This window comes from Giraffa tippelskirchi, chromosome 1 (assembly GCF_054371585.1).
Source record: "Giraffa tippelskirchi isolate mGirTip1 chromosome 1, T2T-mGirTip1v1.2.pri, whole genome shotgun sequence".
Lineage (NCBI taxonomy): Eukaryota > Metazoa > Chordata > Mammalia > Artiodactyla > Giraffidae > Giraffa > Giraffa tippelskirchi.
Window position 1 is genome coordinate 132,178,654 of NC_137275.1, and position 19,389 is coordinate 132,198,042.

Consider the following 19,389-nt stretch of genomic DNA (forward strand, 5'->3'; position numbering starts at 1 on the left):
TCTTTGGGTTTTATGAAGGCTTCATTATCATGATTGATTAAGTCATTGGCCATTGGTTACTTGTTTAACTTCCATACCCTCTCACCTCCCCTGAGGGCAAGGGATGAGACTGAAAGTTCTAACCCTCTGATCATGTGATTGTTTTCCTGGTAACCAGCCCCCATCCTTAAGTGGTAGTTGCTCAGTCGTGTCTGACTCTTTGCGACCCCATGAACTGTAGCCTACCAGGTCCCTCCATCCATGGGATTCTCTAGGCAAGAATACTGGAGTGGGATGCCATTCCGTTCTCCAGGGCATCTTCCCAAACTAGGTCTCCTGCACTTCTCAGGTCTCCTGCACTGCAGGCAGATTCTGAGCCACCAGGGATGCCCACCTTTCCTTAGGTGTGGTCCAAAGATCAGTCATTAACATAACCAAGACACCTTTGTTGCTCTTATCACTTATGAAATTCCAAGGGTTTAAGGAAGAGCCTGGGGCTACAGTCCATGGGGTCACAATGGACATGATTGAGCGAGACACACACACACACACACACACACACACACACAGCAGATTTTACACACACACACACACACACACACACACACAGCAGATTTTCAGTGCTGGAAAATCTGCTGGAAATCTTTAATTCAGTTTGGATGAAGGTGAGTAGCCCTTCCTTCTCAACAGCCAACCGAAGAATGCAGATGAAAGCTCAAACAAGAAAAACTTAGAATTTCCTTGTTTCACTTTAGCCTGAAGTCAAGCCCTTGCAGGTACAGAGCATGGAACAGAGTAGGCATTTGGTTGATACTTGTTGAAGGAAAGAAAACAGTAGTAAGGATTTAAGAACTGTATACTCTTGACTGATGCCAAATTGTCACTGGATTTCTAGATCAAAGGCTGCGTTTCAGAACCAACTGGGAGTCTTTTTCTTGGGCGCATGCCTAACCCCCTTAGAACATCCTGGCAGGGTGTGTCTAGCCACATGTAGCTTTTGAAGTCCCTCAGGTGGTTCTGATATAATCTGATACAACCACTTTTGTTAACTGTGGTCCCCACCAGTGCTGACCTTGTGATATTTCCCCATGCAATGAAGTCACTTTCAGTCTAATGCCTGATTGTGTCACAAGGCCGGTAAACTGACTCCCACCCTTAAAACTGATATTATTATTTGAATTTAAAAACAAACAAGCCAGCAGGTCAGTGTTTGCTCAAGTGTGACCCGTGGAACGTGGTGCTGTGCGATGCTCTAAAGAAGCAGTTCTGCGGGCATATAGGCTTCTATGTTGTCTGTTACCCCCTCTCCCCTCAAATGAACAATTTGCAGCACACACTGCCATTGTGTGTCCTTGTGTCAGTTCTGCAGTAATAAGGCCCATGTAACCCAGTGGTTCCCAAATACACTGACCCAGACCCCCTGTATTCATGGGATGTTATCAACATCCTGTAGAACCACCACAGTAGCAGATACTCATAAGCCCTGATTCTGACCAGGTGACTGGAACCAAATTAAAGTATTAATTTCAGGATCATACCAGTAACTGTTTTATTCTATCATGTAATAAAACTATAAATTCCACTCAGCAAATCTGTATTTAATATGAAATTCCACTCAACAAATCCACATTTAAAATGTAGACCTCAGTTTTGAGGATGCAAATTATTAAAACTTAAATATTGACTATAATTATATAGTCTTTGTATAGGTGAACAAAAACTACTTGGATGTTAAATTCTGTTTGTGGTCAGGACATATAACAGCTTCCAAAGAAGGCAGCCTGTGGAGCTTGGGTTCCTGTTTTTCAGAAGCAGCTCTCATGGCTCTGCCACACTGTCCTAACTCAACCCTGCAAGGCCAGCTGTGCCCAAAATAAGGTTCTTCATTTAGGTGACTAGGAAACTCCCAATATTTTTAGCCTAGGGGACACTGGGATCTAAGATCACAAATTACTGTTATCCCAGAGCTGTCAGTGGCCATACCCCCCAGCACATGGACTGGCCCCGAGTGAGGCCATCACAAATGGAAATGAATTGGAAGGACCTGAGTCTGAGTCGATAGATCCAATCACGCCTGTGGCAATGGCCACCTCGGTTCTTGAGCCAATGTTTTTGTTTGTTTGTTTAGGCAGTTTGAATTGTGCTTCTAACACTGTAGCTAAGAGTCCTGTCTAATATATCCTTCTCCTAGATCACTTTCCACCTACATGAGCTGTTCCATAGCCAAAGACACACGTGCTTATTCGCTGCAAGAAAAATGTTCGTCAGTGAACTCACTGTGCACCAGAAGCACTTGTTTTCTAGGAGGGATCAGGCAGATATGAATTTAGAAAACAGTAGGAACAAAGGAGGTGGGAACCCCATAGATAGGAAGGAGGGGCTGGGCCCAGCAAGAACAGCAAGCTTCTCACCTGGAGAGTAAGCACCCAGTGCCTTCTTGAGAAATCAGGTGAAGGGTTTATTTGTTCAGCTTGGTTGAGAGCAAGGATGGGACACTGGCCCAAGACACTTTATTAATGAACACGATAGAGGGTGTTTGGAAGGGAGAGAAGGGAAATTCAGAGGTGAAGGGACCCCATTCCAGAAGTTATAGCCCCAAGAATGTCTCCCCATAAGCACTGAGGGTGGGGCGCCAGGCTGCTCCCAGGCTCGGCAATGGAGGCCTGAGGGGTGGATGTGTTTTTTCAGCCCTTAGTGTTTTTATGCTAAGACTGATTTTAATATGTGGGTCACAGGGTTTTATTGTACAACAGGGTTCTGTTTGTGATTTTTATTCATGAACAGAAGCTAGATCCCAGGATCTCAGAGGCAAGGATGCTCAGGAACCTGCCTTGTCCATTATTTGGGGGAGAGCTGGGGGCAGGATTTGATCCTGGGTGTTCTGGCGCTAGTGGTAAAGATTCTGCCTGCCAATGCAGGAGAAACAAGAGACGTGAGTTTGATCCCTGGGTCGGGAAGATCCCCTGGAGGAGGAAATGGCAACCCACTCTGGTATTCTTGCCTGGAGAATTCCATGGACAGAGGACCCTGGTGGGCTACAGTCCACGGAGTTGCAGAGTCAGACATGACTGAGTGAGCACACAAGCCCAAGTTCTGTTGACCAGCCCACAAACCCTGAGTGCTGAAAGTTGAGACTTAAAATTCATAAGAAGGAGATTAATTTGTCAGGTATAAGGTGCCCTGTTATTGGCTGAATGTGTCCCCCCTCCACCCCAAATTCATATATTGAAGTCCAACCCCCCACTGTGATTCTGTGGAGATGGGACCTCTAAGGTAAGTTTAAATAAAGGTCATGAGAGCTGGACCCTTGTAAGAAGAGACACCAGAGAGCTTGTCCTTTCATCCTTTATCTGTGAACACGCACTGCGGGAAGGCCACTCGAGGACCCAGGGAGAGGTGGCTGGCTGCAAGCCAGGATGAGAGTTCCCACCAGAAAATGAATTTGCTGGAACCTCAATCTTGGACATCTATCCTCCAGAACTGTGAGAAAATAAACTTCTGATGTTTGAGCCACTCAGTCTATGACATTTCATTAGGGCAGCTGGAGTAGACTATGACATGTGCCCTGAAATGACTTTAGTGATGAAATTGAGCAGATAACCCAGCTGAAGATGAAAAAAAAAATTATGATCCGTTCACCAAGCTACGTTCACTGCTCCCAGGCTACTGCTACCATCTTGTGTGCTCCTAAATGAGGTTCAACACAGCCATTTAACCTGTATATTACTGATGTGGTTACAAAAAAGAACTTGAGGGACTTACCTGGGGGTCCAGTGGCTAAAGACTCTGTGCTCCCAGTGCAGAGTGCCTGGGTTCAATGCCCGGTCAGGGAACTAGATCCCACATGCCACAACTAAGAGTTCTCATGTTAAAACTAACCTGGCATCGCCAAATAAATAATTTTTGGAAAACAAACAAAACTCGAAGATCATTCAGACTTCAGGAACCTGCAGTCTGAAATCTGCTCTGCTCTAAATATCACAAAATGAGGGCCACGCATGCAGCAGAATTCAATACCAAAGTCACAAAGTTTTCCTTAAAAATAGATTTAATCTTACTCAAATTAAAAATGTTCTGCATCTCTCTCCGAAACCACCTCTAAAGTTCTCCTCTTGATACATGAAAAGTTTTCTAGGGAAACTTTATGCAGCTACTGAAAGAAATCTCCATATTTCTTCAATGTGGATCTGTCAAAAGGTACACAAGCAAAAACTTTCAATGTCTGAGCCGTTCACGAGGTGCCTGGGTCATTCACTCTGGAGGAAACGGCGAGGGACTACAGTCTGCACGTGCGAACACGTCCCCCTCTGCCTTGTCTGTTAACACTGGTAGAGCCCACAGAGGCAAAGGACTCTCAAGGGGAAGGTTTCATTGAGCAGAGGGTAACAGAGAGGAGCCAGAAACTGGGCAGGAGACGGACGTGTGTTCAGCTCAACATTAGAGGCTAAGAGTGAAAAATCAACATTCAGTGATCAGTGACCTTAAAGGGCTCAACTCTCCCTTCTTGGCACAAGTGACAGTCCCACCATTCTAAGCTCCCAAATTCTAAAACAAGATAAAAAGATTAACAAAAATAGAGCATGTAGAAATTGCTGAGTCTGTGTGCAGCGGATCCACACTGGAACCTCAGGGCACCCTGGGCAGGCAGCACCCCTGCGTGGAGGGGAGGGTCGGGCGGGGGAGGAGGGCAGGGCCGGAGAGGCTGCCATCCCAGGGCCTGCGGGCTGCAGACGCTGTGCTTCCTCCTGCCGCCGGGCAGCTGGGACACCCGTCTCCAAGGAGACCAGGGCCTACTTGGTCATCTTGCGGATCATGTAGTTGAGGATGCCCCCGTTACGGAAATAAGTGAGCTCCACGTCGGTGTCAAACCTCATGACAGCCTGGAAGGTCTTGCCGGTATCCAGCTGGGAGGACGGAGAAGCAGAGAAGAGTCGCTGAGGGAGGAGACGAGCCAGCCCTCAGACCGCCCCTCCCAGTGCAGTCTGTGCCCTGGCAGCAGCCAGCACCCGGAGCAGGTGCCGGCTGGCCCCAGCCCAGACCCGCCGAGCTGTAAGCTGTGTTTTACTTAACGAGATGCCCCATGTACTGATCTACAAGGTAAAGCCCTGCAGAGCATCTGTGATGGAGGTGAGAGACACCTGAGAACTAGAAACAGCCTCTCGGGGCAGCAGTTACTAGCGATGTTTGGAATATTTTCTAAGCCTTCACCAGGGATGGCCCGAGGAAGGAAGTGTTGGCAGCCAGCAGGCGCTTCATTAAGGTTGTCCCCTAGGCACTGGCCCAGATGCCCACCCTGGGACACGGCTCAGCAGCTCAGTCTGCCTGGGCAGCCAGATCACCTGGGACCCTGGGATCATCCTCACTTTACCCAGGGCTAATCTGTCATTTTCACCTCAGTGCTAATCAAAGCCAGGGCCTGGGGTGAGGTGCAGGGATGGGGTGAGTGTGTCTGTTCACATTTTTATAATAAAAAGGTGTTTTAAATGCCCTGTCCCTGAGCTTTTCATCACTACTCTCCCAATGCAGGAGACATGAGTTCGATCCCTGGGTGGGGAACTGAGATGCTGCATGACTTGCAGTATGACCAAATTAAAAAAAAGAAAAAGACTGATGACAAACATGGGGTCCCTTTTAGCTGGACCTGGCATGGAAAGGCACTGACTTACCTTGATCTGGACTTCCATTCGTGGTTTCAGGGTTTCTGGAATTCTGATAGTGTATCGTTCACGCCCGGTGAGTCCCAGGGTGTCTGCATTCTCCCCAGGGAGATACTCGAGAGGGATCACCCCCATCCCGACCAAGTTACTTCGGTGAATGCGCTCGTAACTCTCCGCTAGGACAGCTCTGATTCCCTGAGGAACCAAGAGAGTAAGTAGTTCGGACACAGTTTTTCTTTAGATACACAGACACTTAACAACAGGGTTCTTAGGTCAAAACTCTTCTCCTGCCTAAATTCTTCTTAAGTACAAATTAATCCTTTACATAAAATGTTGCCATTATAAATAGCACAGGAGCTAACCGACTGCCTCCACTGTATAAGCAGCATGTAGGCAATGAAATGAACTCTCTCCTACCTCCACCAACCCTGGATGGAGACACTGTTACTGCGCCCTGCACCCTGGGAGTCAGCGGTTTGTCATATATTTGAACCCACAAAGTCTAACCACACACTTAGTTTGTGATACAAATGCCCACTGTATCTGGAAACCACACTACCAAGAAACACAAAGAAAATTCATTTTCCCCCTTGAATTTTGGTATTATTGTAAGTTGTATTAGCAGACACAGGTTTAATCAAAACACAACTTTCAGAACATACTACAGAGAAAGGAATTGATTACCTGCTGTGTGCTTTTATACCTCCTGTTTAAAGGATCAAATTGCACTGAATATAATCTTGATATAAAGCTTCCTATAAAGTACATTTTATTGGTAACCTATAACTGACAATATACAGCAATGATCAGTAAACCAGGACACCTGATTAACTAGAACACTCAAATCTCAAATATTAGTCAACTGTAATATACTATTAAGATACCTGTAAAAGCTCTCAATATCCTTTCAGATCCCCTGAATCAGGGTCACTCAGGAAACTTGTTAAAAATGTAGATTCTTGGGTACTTACTACCCCAGATCTACTGTATCAGAATCTCTTGCAGGAAGCATGGGTGGGAGAAGATGGGATTCTTTTAAGTCTGGAGAACCATGGCTAGACAGAGGTGTTCTAAGATTCTGCTGATATTACAATTACTAGGGGAAGCTTTTAAAATCCAGATGGCCAGGCCTTTCACCTTACCAACCAAACTAGAACGTCTGGGAATGAGATCCAGGCATAGGTATTTTTTAAATCACAAAGTGTTTCCAAGTTTAAAAGCACAGATTTAAAAGAGCAGATTCTTTAGGACTGTAGGTATTTTGTATAGATTTATGTACATATGTATTGCGTATTTATCTGGGGGGAAGTGCCAATGGTTGTAAACACAGGTTATTCGAGCCCCAAGCTCTGTGAGGAGGGCTGTGAGGGGCTGCAGGCCACGCTGCCCGCCCTCTCTGCCTGAGAACAATGTGGCTGAGGCTGCCCAGCTACAGAAGGAAGTGTGCACGGCCGTCTGGGCAGACAGAACGCAGGGCAGTTCTGTACAGCAGCTGACACTTGTAGAATCAGGACCCTAAAAGATGGCTGTTCCCTTGCTCTTTGTATATCTGCTGCTCTCCTGGTGGGCCTCTGCCCTACTCACCTGAATGTGCTTGCCCTCTGCCCCTTAAGCCAGGGCGGCCCCATCTGTTAGTTCATTAAAGGGAAACATTTACCCCCTGATGGCTGTTAACTTGAGGGGCTATGAGGGACATGCCCCAGCTCTGGTTTCCCTGGTAACTGACAGCCAACCTGAGGTCAATCCCCGCCCTAATAAGGAGCTGCCTCCTCCTCCCTGGGGTGGAGAAGATTATCCTGTGTTCTGCCTGCAGTCAGCAGCACCCCATGGTGCTTCAGATGTGTGGGAGCCTCCCTCTGTGAAACCACTGATGCCTCTCTCGCCACAGCCAGGCTCTTTCTTTGGCCCTGTGGCTGGTGCAGCCCAACCAGACTCTAGAGAGCCCCTCTGTGCCAGGACTCGTCTATCCACAGACCTGTCTCCCCCGCTACTAGCCCCCGACTGCTCCTGCTCTCACTGCTGTTGTCAGTGCCCGGCTCCCTTCCTAAAATTCCTTCCTTTTGGAATTTCTTAGGTTCTTTTCAGCAGTTTCTAGAAAAGGCAGGCCTTCAACAAATTACCAACTTATAATGTATCTTTTCTCCACACACCCCCCCCCTGCAAACTGATGGACTTAAAAAAAGGGGAGGGTGGTTGATAAGACCTGGGCATCTGGAGGGCTGTCTGCCAGACAGCCATATATTTTTTACTGCACCTGTGGATATCAACTGACTTAACGTCTGCCAAGTGCATTGATTTGCTCAAGCCATCGTTATTTAAACTGATATCAGCTAAGCTATTCTACCCCACCCTGAGGACTGAAGCCAGGCACCAGGAGTGGCCCTGCTTTCAGGGCCAGCGAAGGGGCCAGAGGTAAAAACTCCCTGCAGGGCCCTTCCCACAGGGACAACTTATGGGTCAAGCCCTGAAATGGCTGAAGGTTCTGAAGAGCTGTCTGTCTACACACAGAGAGGGCTTCCTTTTCTACTGAGCCTGTACGCAGACCATTCACTGGCAGTAAAAAGCAGCTGTAAAAAGTGCATTCCCTCAGTTTATTCAAAGATCAAGCTCCTGGGCTTCCCTTGTGGCTCAGCTGGTAAAGAATCCACCTGCAATGTGGGAAACCTGGGTTCGATCCCTGGGTTGGGAAGATCCCTTGGAGAAGGGAACGGCTACCCACTCCAGCATTCTGGCCTGGAGAATTCCATGGACTGTATAGTTTATGGGGTCGCAAAGAGTTGGACATGACTGAGAGACTTTCATTTTCAGGCTCCTGATGTTTTCCCTTCTGTGAACCTAACAGACAAGACAGTAGCAGCATATTATTCCTCACATTGACCTGGGACAAGGGCCTTAAATAAACTTCAGGTGCTAACCTGAGAACATTATGAAAACCACGAGACTTTCCCCATTAAAAAAAAAAAAGACACACATTCCACACTTCTGGATATAATTTCATAGGCTTCAAGATCCTCCCCTCAACTGTCGTACAGACACACCCAAAGATCCATGGCTTCCAGGGTAGCAACATTTGATGGAGGGGAACCCGGTGACTCTACATTACTTCACTCAGTGAAGGAAGCCCTGATCTAACAGGCAGGAGGTGAGCTTGCTTTGCTCTCCCACACAATCTTCTTGGAAAGCAAAGCAGAGGAAGTTCTTTTTGGCCTCCCTCCCAGCTTCCCTTCTGGTTCAGGGGGGCAGCTGCCTGCAGGGCTGTCTCTGTGTCCTACTCACCAAGAGGAAAGGGCCCTTGGCAGCCCAGTCTCGGGAGCTGCCGGAGCCGTACTCTTTACCAGCCAGAACGATGAGGGGGAGGCCCGCCTGCTGGTACCGCTCAGCGGCGTCGAACACATCAAGCTGAGGAGGAGAGGAGGAAGGTTTTACCGACAGAGTAAAGGCACAGCGTGTAGACAGAGGCCAGTGAGTCCTTGGGGGACGTGCAGGAGTGTCTGCAGTCGGCCAAGTCAGTGTAAAGTCAATGGCAAACTCAACCAATCAGTTGCCTGGTCTACAAATTTCCAGTTAATGCTGTCTATTAATACTTAGCTCTATCAAACTGAATTTTATACTCTTAAATGAAATGCCTTATTGTTATAATTTAAGAAAAACATTCAAATCCTCGGGCATCAGGGGGACAAAGGAAATCAGATCAGTTTTTTTTTTAAACTCTTCCATTGATTAAAATATTTTAAAGTAAAAGCAGAGAATCCCACCTAAATCTGGGTTTTGATTCTGTACCAGAGACTTGGTGATGGTCAGTTGTGAAGGATGGCCAAACACAAAAATAGGTCACATGTTTGGAAATTACAAAAATGCAGACTTTTATTCATCACCCTCCTACATGGAGGTCAAGGAAATGATAGTAGAAACACTGATGAAGCACCAGTCAATAAAGGACAAGAAAAGGTTAAGGAATCTCTTAGTGTATATGCCTGAGAAACAAACTGATGGACTTAGTATATATTGGTATATATTTATTAGTATATATTGATGGACTTAGTATATATTGCCTGAGAAACAGCTTTAACAAATAGATTCATGTGTTTCTCATAGGAACTCTGAACATTCTGCTGAGATGAGGCTTCACAAAGACAGGTGATATCACTGATGGTGAGTAATGAAACATTTTTTTTTTTTTCCCGTCGCTTCTTAAGTCAGAAAATAAGATCCCTCCAAGGAGTCCAAAGAGGGAGTGTTTGATTTGAAAGGAGCTCTAGAAAGGTATATAATCAAACTCTCAAGTAGGCTTTCACAAATTACTATTGTGGTGAAAGGATGGAGACTGGTTAATGTCACACGGCACTGCCTAAATCTAGGTAGGATTCTGTCTGTCTTCAGCTGAACAGAACTCACAAATATAGAAACTGCTGAAAAAAAATTAAAAAAAAAAAACCCAGAGTAAAAGCCTGCTCTGTCTAACCAAAAAGCCTGGATGTTTTCAAAGACCAGAAAAGAAACAAGCTACCCGATATTTTCAGAGGTATCTATTACTAGTTTGGATATTAAGAATGTGGGAGTATGTGTTTTAAAGTGCTTTCAAAACTGCCACAGAGCTGACAATCCTATGGCAGAGCGGGTTGTGGAACCCAGATGTGTGGACTCAGCAGGTTTGAATTCCGGGCTCCTGGCTTTTCTCTTGTGTGCGTCAAACTGAGTAGCAAGCAGCTTATAAAGCATTGGCTCCCTGCACTCTCTCTCTCTTCTAAAGAAAGCATAAAAGTTAGTGGTTTCTTTTGATATCTCACCTCTGTATCCCTAAGTATTTAATTGGTCAGTTCATTTCTCCTTTTTTATTGTCCATTAAATTCCTACTTAGAGGATTTAGTTCTTTCAACAACCACTCTTGTAGGGCCCTTCCCCCTCCCCAACCTCTCCCCTCCAGGGCCTTCTAATATCACTGTCATACCTTTTTTTTTTTTTGGCCATACGTTTTGATTATATACATGCTATTTACAGCTGAGCCACATAATGGACTCAGATTTCCTTGGCAATTAAAAAATTTTTTTTCCCACTGGAAATAATAAATTTGTGTGTGCACTCACCTGTGTCCCTACCCATTAACTCCCAAATATACTACCTAAAGTATTGATACAAGTCTTTTCTGAAGACATTCACATCTATCAGGCAATTTACTTTAAAAATCTTTTTCATGGGGTGTCACTCCTGATGCCCTCACTCCTGTGTGGACTGCTCACTCTCTGAGGTGTGTTCATGGGACAGAGCAGTCTTCCTTCCCCAGCATCCTGGTGACACCCTGCATTTCCTTTTCCTGGATCCTACATCTTCCCCTATATTTGGTTTATTCTCTCATTTTGGTGGAACACAATTACCAAGTAGCTTTCTGAGACTGGGACTGACAGATTATTTTTAAAGCTTTTGAATATCTGAATGTGTTGTTACTTTACTCTCACTTGGCTGGTAGTATGAGGGATACAGACTTTAGGGTGCCAACAATTTTCCTCAGTCTAAGTCTCCTGGGTTGCCTTGAGTGTGTCTGATCCCCAGAAGAGTGTGCACATAAGCTTTTCTCCCCCTCTCCGAAGTTTCTAGATCTTCTCCTTACCTCTGCTGTTCTTAAATTCACGGTGATGTGACTCAGAGTATTAATCATGTGGCTGGGTGTGCTCAGTGGACCTTTCCATCTGGAATCTCAGATTTTGCACTTGAACAATTTCTTGTGTTAACTCTTAACAATTTCCTCTCAGATTTTATCTGTTCTTTTTAGCATCTTTATTCAGTCAGATGCTGGTCCTTCTCAGTTCAGGCTTTGATTTTCTTACATTTCCTAATTTCCCCTTTGTCTTTCTCCCTTCTGGAAGATTTTCTCAACTAGTCAACTTTTCCTATGAAATTTTTTAGGGACTTTTTTTTTTTTTTAAGAGTTCCTTCTTGTCTTCTGATTACACCAACAGAAAATCACGTCTTATCACTCTGACAAAATAATTGTTTTTCTTAGTTTTCTTCTATTCTGTGCATTATCTGTTTTTCTCTTTATTCTTCTGTTTCTTGTCTAGGTCTGTCTTTCAAGTTCAAGGCCTGACTCCAATGTCTCTTCATCTCTGATGCTGTCTCCTTATTTAAGCTGAGGCACTAACCATCTGACTAGGAGTTCTGTGCACGGTAGGGCTGTCAATGAGGGATCCTACCATGACAGTTGGCATCCCGGGGGCCCTCAAAGTCTATTAAGTGCAAGTCCCTCCTTTGTCTCTTGGGGATTCTACCATTCATTTGTATCTTTTCACTTAATAGTCTATTGTCCCTGCTAGTCACTGAACAAATATGTCCTAGGCACTCACTTTGCGCTGGATAGGCTTCCCGGATGTGCACTGGTAGAGAGTCCGCCTGCCAATGCAGGAGACACGAGAGATGTGGGTTTGACCCCTGGGTTGGGAAGGTGCCCTGGAGTAGGAAATGGTAACTCACTCCAGTATTCTTGCCTGGGAAATCCCATGGACAGAGGAGCCTGGCGGGCTACAGTCCATGGGGTTGCAGAGTTGACTGAGTGACTGAAGAATGCATGCCACCCAGGGTTAAGCCTCAGAACCTTAAAAAGTAGATATTATTTCTATTTTGCAAGTAAGAAAAGTGAGGCTCAGAGAGGTAGATAGATTGCTGAAGAAGGCTCCACAGCTGGTCTGAGGTGGAGCTGGGACTTGAACCCAGGCTTGTCTGACTTCAAGGGCAGGCTTCCCCACCTCTCCCCATGCCTGCCCTCTGTGAACAGACAATTCCAGCTCTAATAAACCAACTCCACGTGGTTCCCATTAGGACCCAAGCAGGCCTGCACAGTCCTGTATATTCTTCCTTCCCTAATGGTATGACTAATAATTAAATGTTATTAAAGTCATAAAACAGCACTTCTTAGTAAATATCCTCCACCTTAACCTGGAATTTCCCCTTCAAGTATTCTGAACTGATGAAACCTCAATCGGAGGCTTTTTAAGCTCAACTCCTAAGAAACTAGATTTAGTTAAAGCATGAAGCAGAAATCGCTAAGCAGGAAAAGGCCTCCCAGTTTAAAGGGACTCTTCTTTAGGGATGAACTCTACATATATGGAACATTTGGCAAGAGGGATTATGTAAAGCAAGAGGTAGGATGAGGTGTGGGAAAAAAAAATAAGACCAAAGGGAAAGTGACAAGGCAAGCATTGAACTACCCAGAGCCTGAGAAATGCTGGCTTCTAGAGGAAGCGTAAGATACCATACTCACAATTTCACCAGAAGGCAGATGGATAGTCTGTGGTGCCTGCTTGTTCAAGAATTTGTTTAATAAGCGGATGTTGGCAAATGTCCCCCGTGCCATGATGGCATCATTCCCTCGGCGGGAGCCGTAGGAATTAAATTCTCGAGGAGTCAGGCTGAAAACGAAAGCAGGAGAGAAGCTGGTTTAGGGAACTGAGAGATTAAACCTGGCTTACACCATGGAAGGGGAAAAAAATTACAAACCTAGGTGTTTCTGTAAGTCTACTAAGTATTGTTCTCCAAGGTGGAAAAACTGTTTCCATAGCTTTGACTGAGGGCACGATGAGAGGTAGTAGGTGCAGTGGTGAATCTATAGCCTCCCGGCATCAACCTACAGTCTTATAAGTCTGGGTAGAGCAATCGGCAGAACTTTAATCAGAGTATTTTATTTATTCAGTAAGGTAGCCTATAAAGCTTCATTAAAAATAAAATGTTAAAAATGGATGAAAAAAAAAAGGAAGCAAAAGGAATACTCCGGGTAGGTCAGTTTGGTGGAGCCAAGAGTGGGGGACACATAAAATACATTCTATAAATTAAACAGAAGTAGGTTCAAATTTGTCCAGGAACTCAATGCAATTAAAAAACACATAACTGGTAACATGACTTAGTATTGTTGTAAGATCAAAAGCAGGGCAGGGACGAAGGAACAGAACAAGCACTGCTGGTCCTAAAATCAAAGAAAAGTCTGGTCTGTGGGTCCGAATGAAAGGACGTTTTGAGATGTCAGGAACAACATCTTAACAATGAACAGTGACCAGTTCACTGGGCTGTTTCTTAAAATGCTAGGAACCATGTGTGTTAATGATTTATTCGTTAGCTCAATTTTGAAGACTGAGAATCTAAGCATGGGCTTCAGGAGTAGGTGAGTGTGTCTATGAACCCCTGAAATTACGCCCAAAATGTGGATATGTATTTTTCTGGAAAGGTATATTTCCTTTCATTCCATTCTCTAAAGAGTATCAATAACCACCAATCAAAAAAGGTGTTGGTTACTTCTCTTTTCCTAGTTTTCTTCCTTCAGCCTCAACTCTGTTTCTCTAGTTTCTCTGTCCTTAGAAGCCTTTCCCATTCATTCATTCAATAACTTTTCACTGAGCACCAACTACATGCCAGGAGCTGTTAGGTGCCCGGGATACAGCAAATCCCTGCTTTTGCAGGGCTTACGTCCTAGAAGGTAGAGACAGAGAAATTTTTTTAAAAGAGCATCCTACACAACTGTTACTAGATTGTGGTTAATACTTAAGAAAAGGTAGGCCAGGGCAAGAAGAGTAGGGTGGGCGTGACCGTATGGAGGAAGACTTGAACTTGCTGTGGGAGGTAGTTAAGAGGCTATCTTGGGGAAAGGCATCCAAGAGGAGAAAACAGTCAGCTCACCCGAAGGCTCTCAGGCACAGGGGTACTTGGCCTTGTTTGAACATTCAAGGAACAGGATGGTGGGCAGCATGTCCCGAGCAGTGTGGGTGAGGGGAAGAGCAGGACTTGCTGACCCACCTTGAACATCTCCTGCCCTTTTTGCTGATGGACTCGCATCTCCCACTCAACACAGAATCATCCCTTTAAAAGCTCTTAATATGAGGACTTCCCTTAGGTGGTCCAGGGGCTAAGACACCACACTTCCAGTGCAGTGGGCCCGGGTTCTATCCCTGGTTGGGGAACTAGTTCCCACATGCTGCAACTAAGACCCGGCCCAGCCAAATAATAAAACAAATACATGTTAAAATCTCATATGTATTAGGTTAGCCAAAAAGTTTGTTCGGCTTTTTCTGTAACATCTTAACAGTAGACAACCATGAGTGAACTTTTTGACCAACCCACTATCTGTATATGGGTAGTGGCCATACATTTTAAAAAGTAGTTGCCCATGTTACAGAAAAATCGCAACACAGACCACTGTGTGTTCACCTCCTCTAGATTTGGGTTGTCTTCATAAACTTACAACACGTACATCCTGGGGAATAGGAGATATTCTTGGTCTGAATGAACAGATTGTCCCATGGGATGCACTAGGAAAAGGCAGAGGCTGAATGAGCGTGAGAGAAGGGGAAAGTTGTGAAGAGAATGGGTTACCCACCCAGCAAGTGAGAGGACGAGCAAGGTAGCTGTCCGCTCCCACTGGGAAAAAAGGAAAAAAAGCTTCAGTTCTGTTTCTCATATTGGCTCTGGGCCCTGGCCCTGAAGAAGGTGATTCAGGAAGTGGGGACGGGGGCCAGGAACGTTCATCTCCCCAGACGAATCTCAAGGAAAGTCATATCTGGGATGGACATTGACTGATATTGGTACACTGTGGTGGTGGTTTCGTGTCCGACTCTTTGTGACCTCATGGACTGTAGCCTGCCAGACTCCTCTGTCCATGGGGACTCTCCAGGCAAGAATACTGGAGTAGGTTGCCATGTCCTTCTCCAGTGGGTCTTCTTGACTCAGGGTTTGTTAAATAGCAGTATATAATATTAGTGTAATACCTGTTAAAATAAGTATATGACTGAAGGATTGCTGAATGGATGTGTAAATTGCAAATCCTCAAAACTGTTCTCTGTAAAGAATGTGTCTCTTGGGACTTCCTTGGTGGTCCAGTGGATAAGACTCTGTGCTTCCAATGCTGGGGTCCTGGGTTCGATCCCCAGTCAGAGAACTAAGATCCTATGTACTGCAACCAAGCCCATACGCCACAACTACTGAGCCTGTGCACTCCAGAGCCCACATGCCACAACTAGAGAGTCCATGGGCTGCAACCAAGACCCAGCGCAGCCAAAATAACTAGTAAACTAAAACACAACATATGTCTCTCAACCAGGAAATGTCAATGCATTTCTGGTTATACCCCTGCCGAGTGCTTCAAGTATAACCAGGCCACACAGGGGAAAAGTGGAGCCTTGTACATAAACAATCAGCTAAGCTGGTGGCAGGGATGACAGTCGAGTCTAGTAAGTACACTTGCTCAAAAAGAAGGTCTCCACGTGCTGAGGTTCACATGCTGGTGGATTCTCTAGCAGCTTTAAAGCAACAAACAGAAAGAGTGATTGGTTTTCAGGCTCCAGGGTTCAGTGAAAAACTAGAGTCTGATTCCAAACAGACCTTATGAAAGGAGGACTAATGACCTCATGCTGTCCCTTTTGTCTTCAGGCCTCCTTCCCCTCCCTCATTACTTACCCTCTGTTAGTTAAGTAGCGAGCAGCAGGGCTGTTTCTTGCGATGTTTCCAGCTGGAGAGATGTGGTCTGTTGTTACTGAATCTCCCAAGTTTAATAGCACATAGGCATCCACGATAGACTTAGGGGGCTGAAGATCCAAAGTCTATCAAAGAACACAGTAAGTCAGTGTTTGCATGGGTTTTCTCCAACACATCACCAGGGGAGCCTCAACAGTAGTGGTCCATGGATCTGAACCTGATGCCAGCCCTACATCAACACATAGAGAATTCTAGTTTTATTGGGTTTATCAGGGGTGTTTAGTAAAGCGAAGTGAATTTATGCAAAATATTCATATCTCATCCTTGAATGAGGTGAAGTATTGGCACTATCCCCTCAGAAACAAAAGGGATGTTGCTGCAAATGACATTCCTTCTCCACATCCAGAGAAGGTCCCAAATGCTGAGTATGGCAGGAGTCCTGCCTTCTTCTCACATCCTCTCATCCCCTACTCCCACCAGGAGAGCACAGACTCCTGATCATCAGTTTCAGAGAAGATATCCCTTGTTTGTATGCGTATAAGGCTTAAGTATGGCAGGTCCTAGAGGCTGTTCTCCTGAACAGTCCCCCTCAGACATTACTGAATCTCTATCCAGGTGATACTTGATCTCCAGGGGTCTCTGCACAGCCGCATGGAAGCCCTGGACAGATAAACCACAGGCCCACTCCAGCCAAATAACCCAGCTTCCCCAAGCTCTCCCCAGTGTTATCTGCTGAGGTTTGTAAAGGTTTCAATGAAGTAGGTAGTCAAAGTGAGGGTACTGGTTAATCAAGTAGATTTTACAAGCCAAGAAACTTTTTGAAGAACTCATTTTGTTAAAAAAAAAAAAGTCCTACCAGGTCTTCAAAGAATGGTGGTGATTTAATGTATGTAGATTTGGGATTCCAGCAATATAGCTTATCTGACGGGGCTGCTAAGGCATTCCAGCTCTCATTCACAGTCTTGGGGAAAAAGAAAAAAAGGAGAGGCAGATCTAATCATAGTTCATCCTGAGGAAGACTTAACATGTGAACATAATACATATATTCAAGCTAAGAGTATAGTAAGACCAATTCTTAGTCTAAATGGTCACACAACATGTCTATACAAAGATAACACTATGCTAAGTAATTTAAAAATACACATGCCCTGTGACAGGCCATCTCTAAAATGACCCCATGTACTTGCGTCCTGGGAATCGTACCTGTAAATGAACCCCTCCTGCTGAGTGAGGGCTGAGCCTAGTGACTCATTTCCAGGATTAGGTTATAGAGACTGCCTTCTGTCTCTTCACCCTCTTACTTGCTCTTGCTGGCTATGATGGAAGCCAGTCACCGTGCTGTGAAGAGACCCACTAGTAAGGCCCTGAGAGGGTGGCCTCTTGCTGACAGTCAGTGAGAAGCTGAGGCTTTCTCCCACAGCATGCGAGGCCCTTTATCCTGCCAATGACCACACAGGTGGTCTAAGAACTGGATCCTCCCCAGTCAAATCATCAGGTGAGACCACAGCCTCAGATGACACCTGGAATGAAGCCTTGTGAAGGCAGACACCCTCAGTTAAGTGGCACCTCCATTTCTGACTCACAGAAACAGATAAAAAAAGCTTGCTGTTTTAACTCACTAAGTTTAGGAGTAATGTGTTGCAGAGCAATAGGTAACTAACACATATAATTTACGAAATAACAATACAGGTTGTACCTGAGGGGAAATTATCGATGCTCTGAAGATTTGGGGAGGTAGACTGTCAGTCACAAGGATATTAGATAGTAAGTGACGGCCACTATGCATTCAAATTGGCTTGAATTTGCTCCACACGTCATTAACTCAGCCTCTGGAGAAATGCATTTAATCCAGTATCCACCAAACTCCCTTGAACCATTTCCCAACGAGCAGCTTGTGGGATTCAGTGTGTGAATGTGACTCCTATTTGACTCTGCTCCCCAGTCTGCCCTCATATTTCAAGCCACCAGCCCCAGCAAGAAGTCCCGGGGTCAGCCTAACACAGAAACCAGGAAAAGGGTAACATTTGAGAGTCTCAGAAAGTGATATCGAGCCCCATACATTTCTCCCTGTTTGTAAAATGCACAGCAAGTTTTTTTGTTTTTTTTTTAATTTCAGCAGCTTGATAGTTGTGTGCTTCCAACTGAGTGGCTTTTATTACTCTTTGAAGCAGACAAATAAATCTGAGAGCTGCGTTCAGCCACGTGGCCCCTCAGTGACACACTATAGTGACATCGGGCTCCTCAACCACAGCTCATGCACATCCTGGGCTGTCAGAGGAAGAGCTGAGCCGTGCAGAGCTAGCCAGGAGCCGCATCCACGCTGAGTCCACTCCTCCTGAGCCTGCTGCTCATGTGTCTAAATTTGGGAATATCTGGGTAGAGTGGAGTCTGGAAGAGCCTGAGCTATAGGAGCAAAATGATTGTACCACTTTCCCAGTTATCTGAAGATATGCTACTTTTTCTAGTTGACACCGGCGCTAGGCTCAAGGTTGGCAGAGAAGACGCAGAGCAGCGACTTCCCCTTGACACTGGGGCGGGGACCGCACCTCTATTTTCTGGTAGACCTCCTTAAACATCCCGGGGATCACGTACTGACGCTCCACTGCCTGGATCTCGTCTCTGGTCGGCCAGATATCTTTCAGAAATACCTTCTGTCCCTTGGCATTGACCCCTGGGGAGAAAATGTTCATTAGTAAGATGAACTTCATCTCATATCCAATTTTCATGATCACAGGCAGTCAGCCCAGTCTCATTGTTCAGGACAGCTACATTCAGTAAATTCTCTGTGCACACTTAGAAAACACTCAGCCACTGCCCGCAAGAAACACACAGGTTAGGCTCCCAAGGGTGTTTATCCACAGCACTGTTGTCAACTGATCAATACGTAATGCTGTTTCATGTGTTTCTATTTACATACTATTGATGCATTCACACTGAACTCATGAGCCTGTCTAACATGAGGCCTGTAACAGCCTTCCTGGGCTCAGGAATACTCCACAGCACTTTAGCCCTACTCTCAGAGGTCATTCTAAACAGTAAAACCACCAAGAAAAAGCACAAAAGTGTAAAAACATGATGCTATCCAGAGCACAAACAAGACACTTGTTTGCAGTATGAGACCTGAAATAAAAAGACAGAGTGTCACCTTGCTTGACCTCAGCTGAGAGCAGGCGTGGTGAGTGACTCAGGGATTTCACCACCGCGTACGCGTCTGTGAGTGACCATGGGAGTGTGATGAGCACTGATTTTGGGGGTGAAAATCCACTTCAATGAATAGTCAAATTTGAAAATTTGGAATACATAT

General features: G+C 45.4%; 1 protein-coding gene across 1 annotated transcript in view; it reads right to left on the reverse strand.

The window, feature by feature from the left end:
* Nucleotides 1-4,009: 4,009 nt before the first annotated feature.
* Nucleotides 4,010-19,389, reverse strand: part of ACO1 (aconitase 1) — a 66,174-nt gene continuing 50,794 nt past the window's right edge. The window contains exons 15-21 of the mRNA XM_081497505.1: nt 18,632-18,756; nt 16,942-17,046; nt 16,068-16,210; nt 12,889-13,036; nt 8,913-9,035; nt 5,646-5,831; nt 4,010-4,883 (exon numbers count right to left, since the gene is read on the reverse strand). Coding sequence (XP_081353631.1) covers nt 4,770-4,883; nt 5,646-5,831; nt 8,913-9,035; nt 12,889-13,036; nt 16,068-16,210; nt 16,942-17,046; nt 18,632-18,756 — 944 coding nt within the window. The 3' untranslated portion in view covers nt 4,010-4,769. The remainder of the gene's footprint in view (nt 4,884-5,645; nt 5,832-8,912; nt 9,036-12,888; nt 13,037-16,067; nt 16,211-16,941; nt 17,047-18,631; nt 18,757-19,389) is intronic.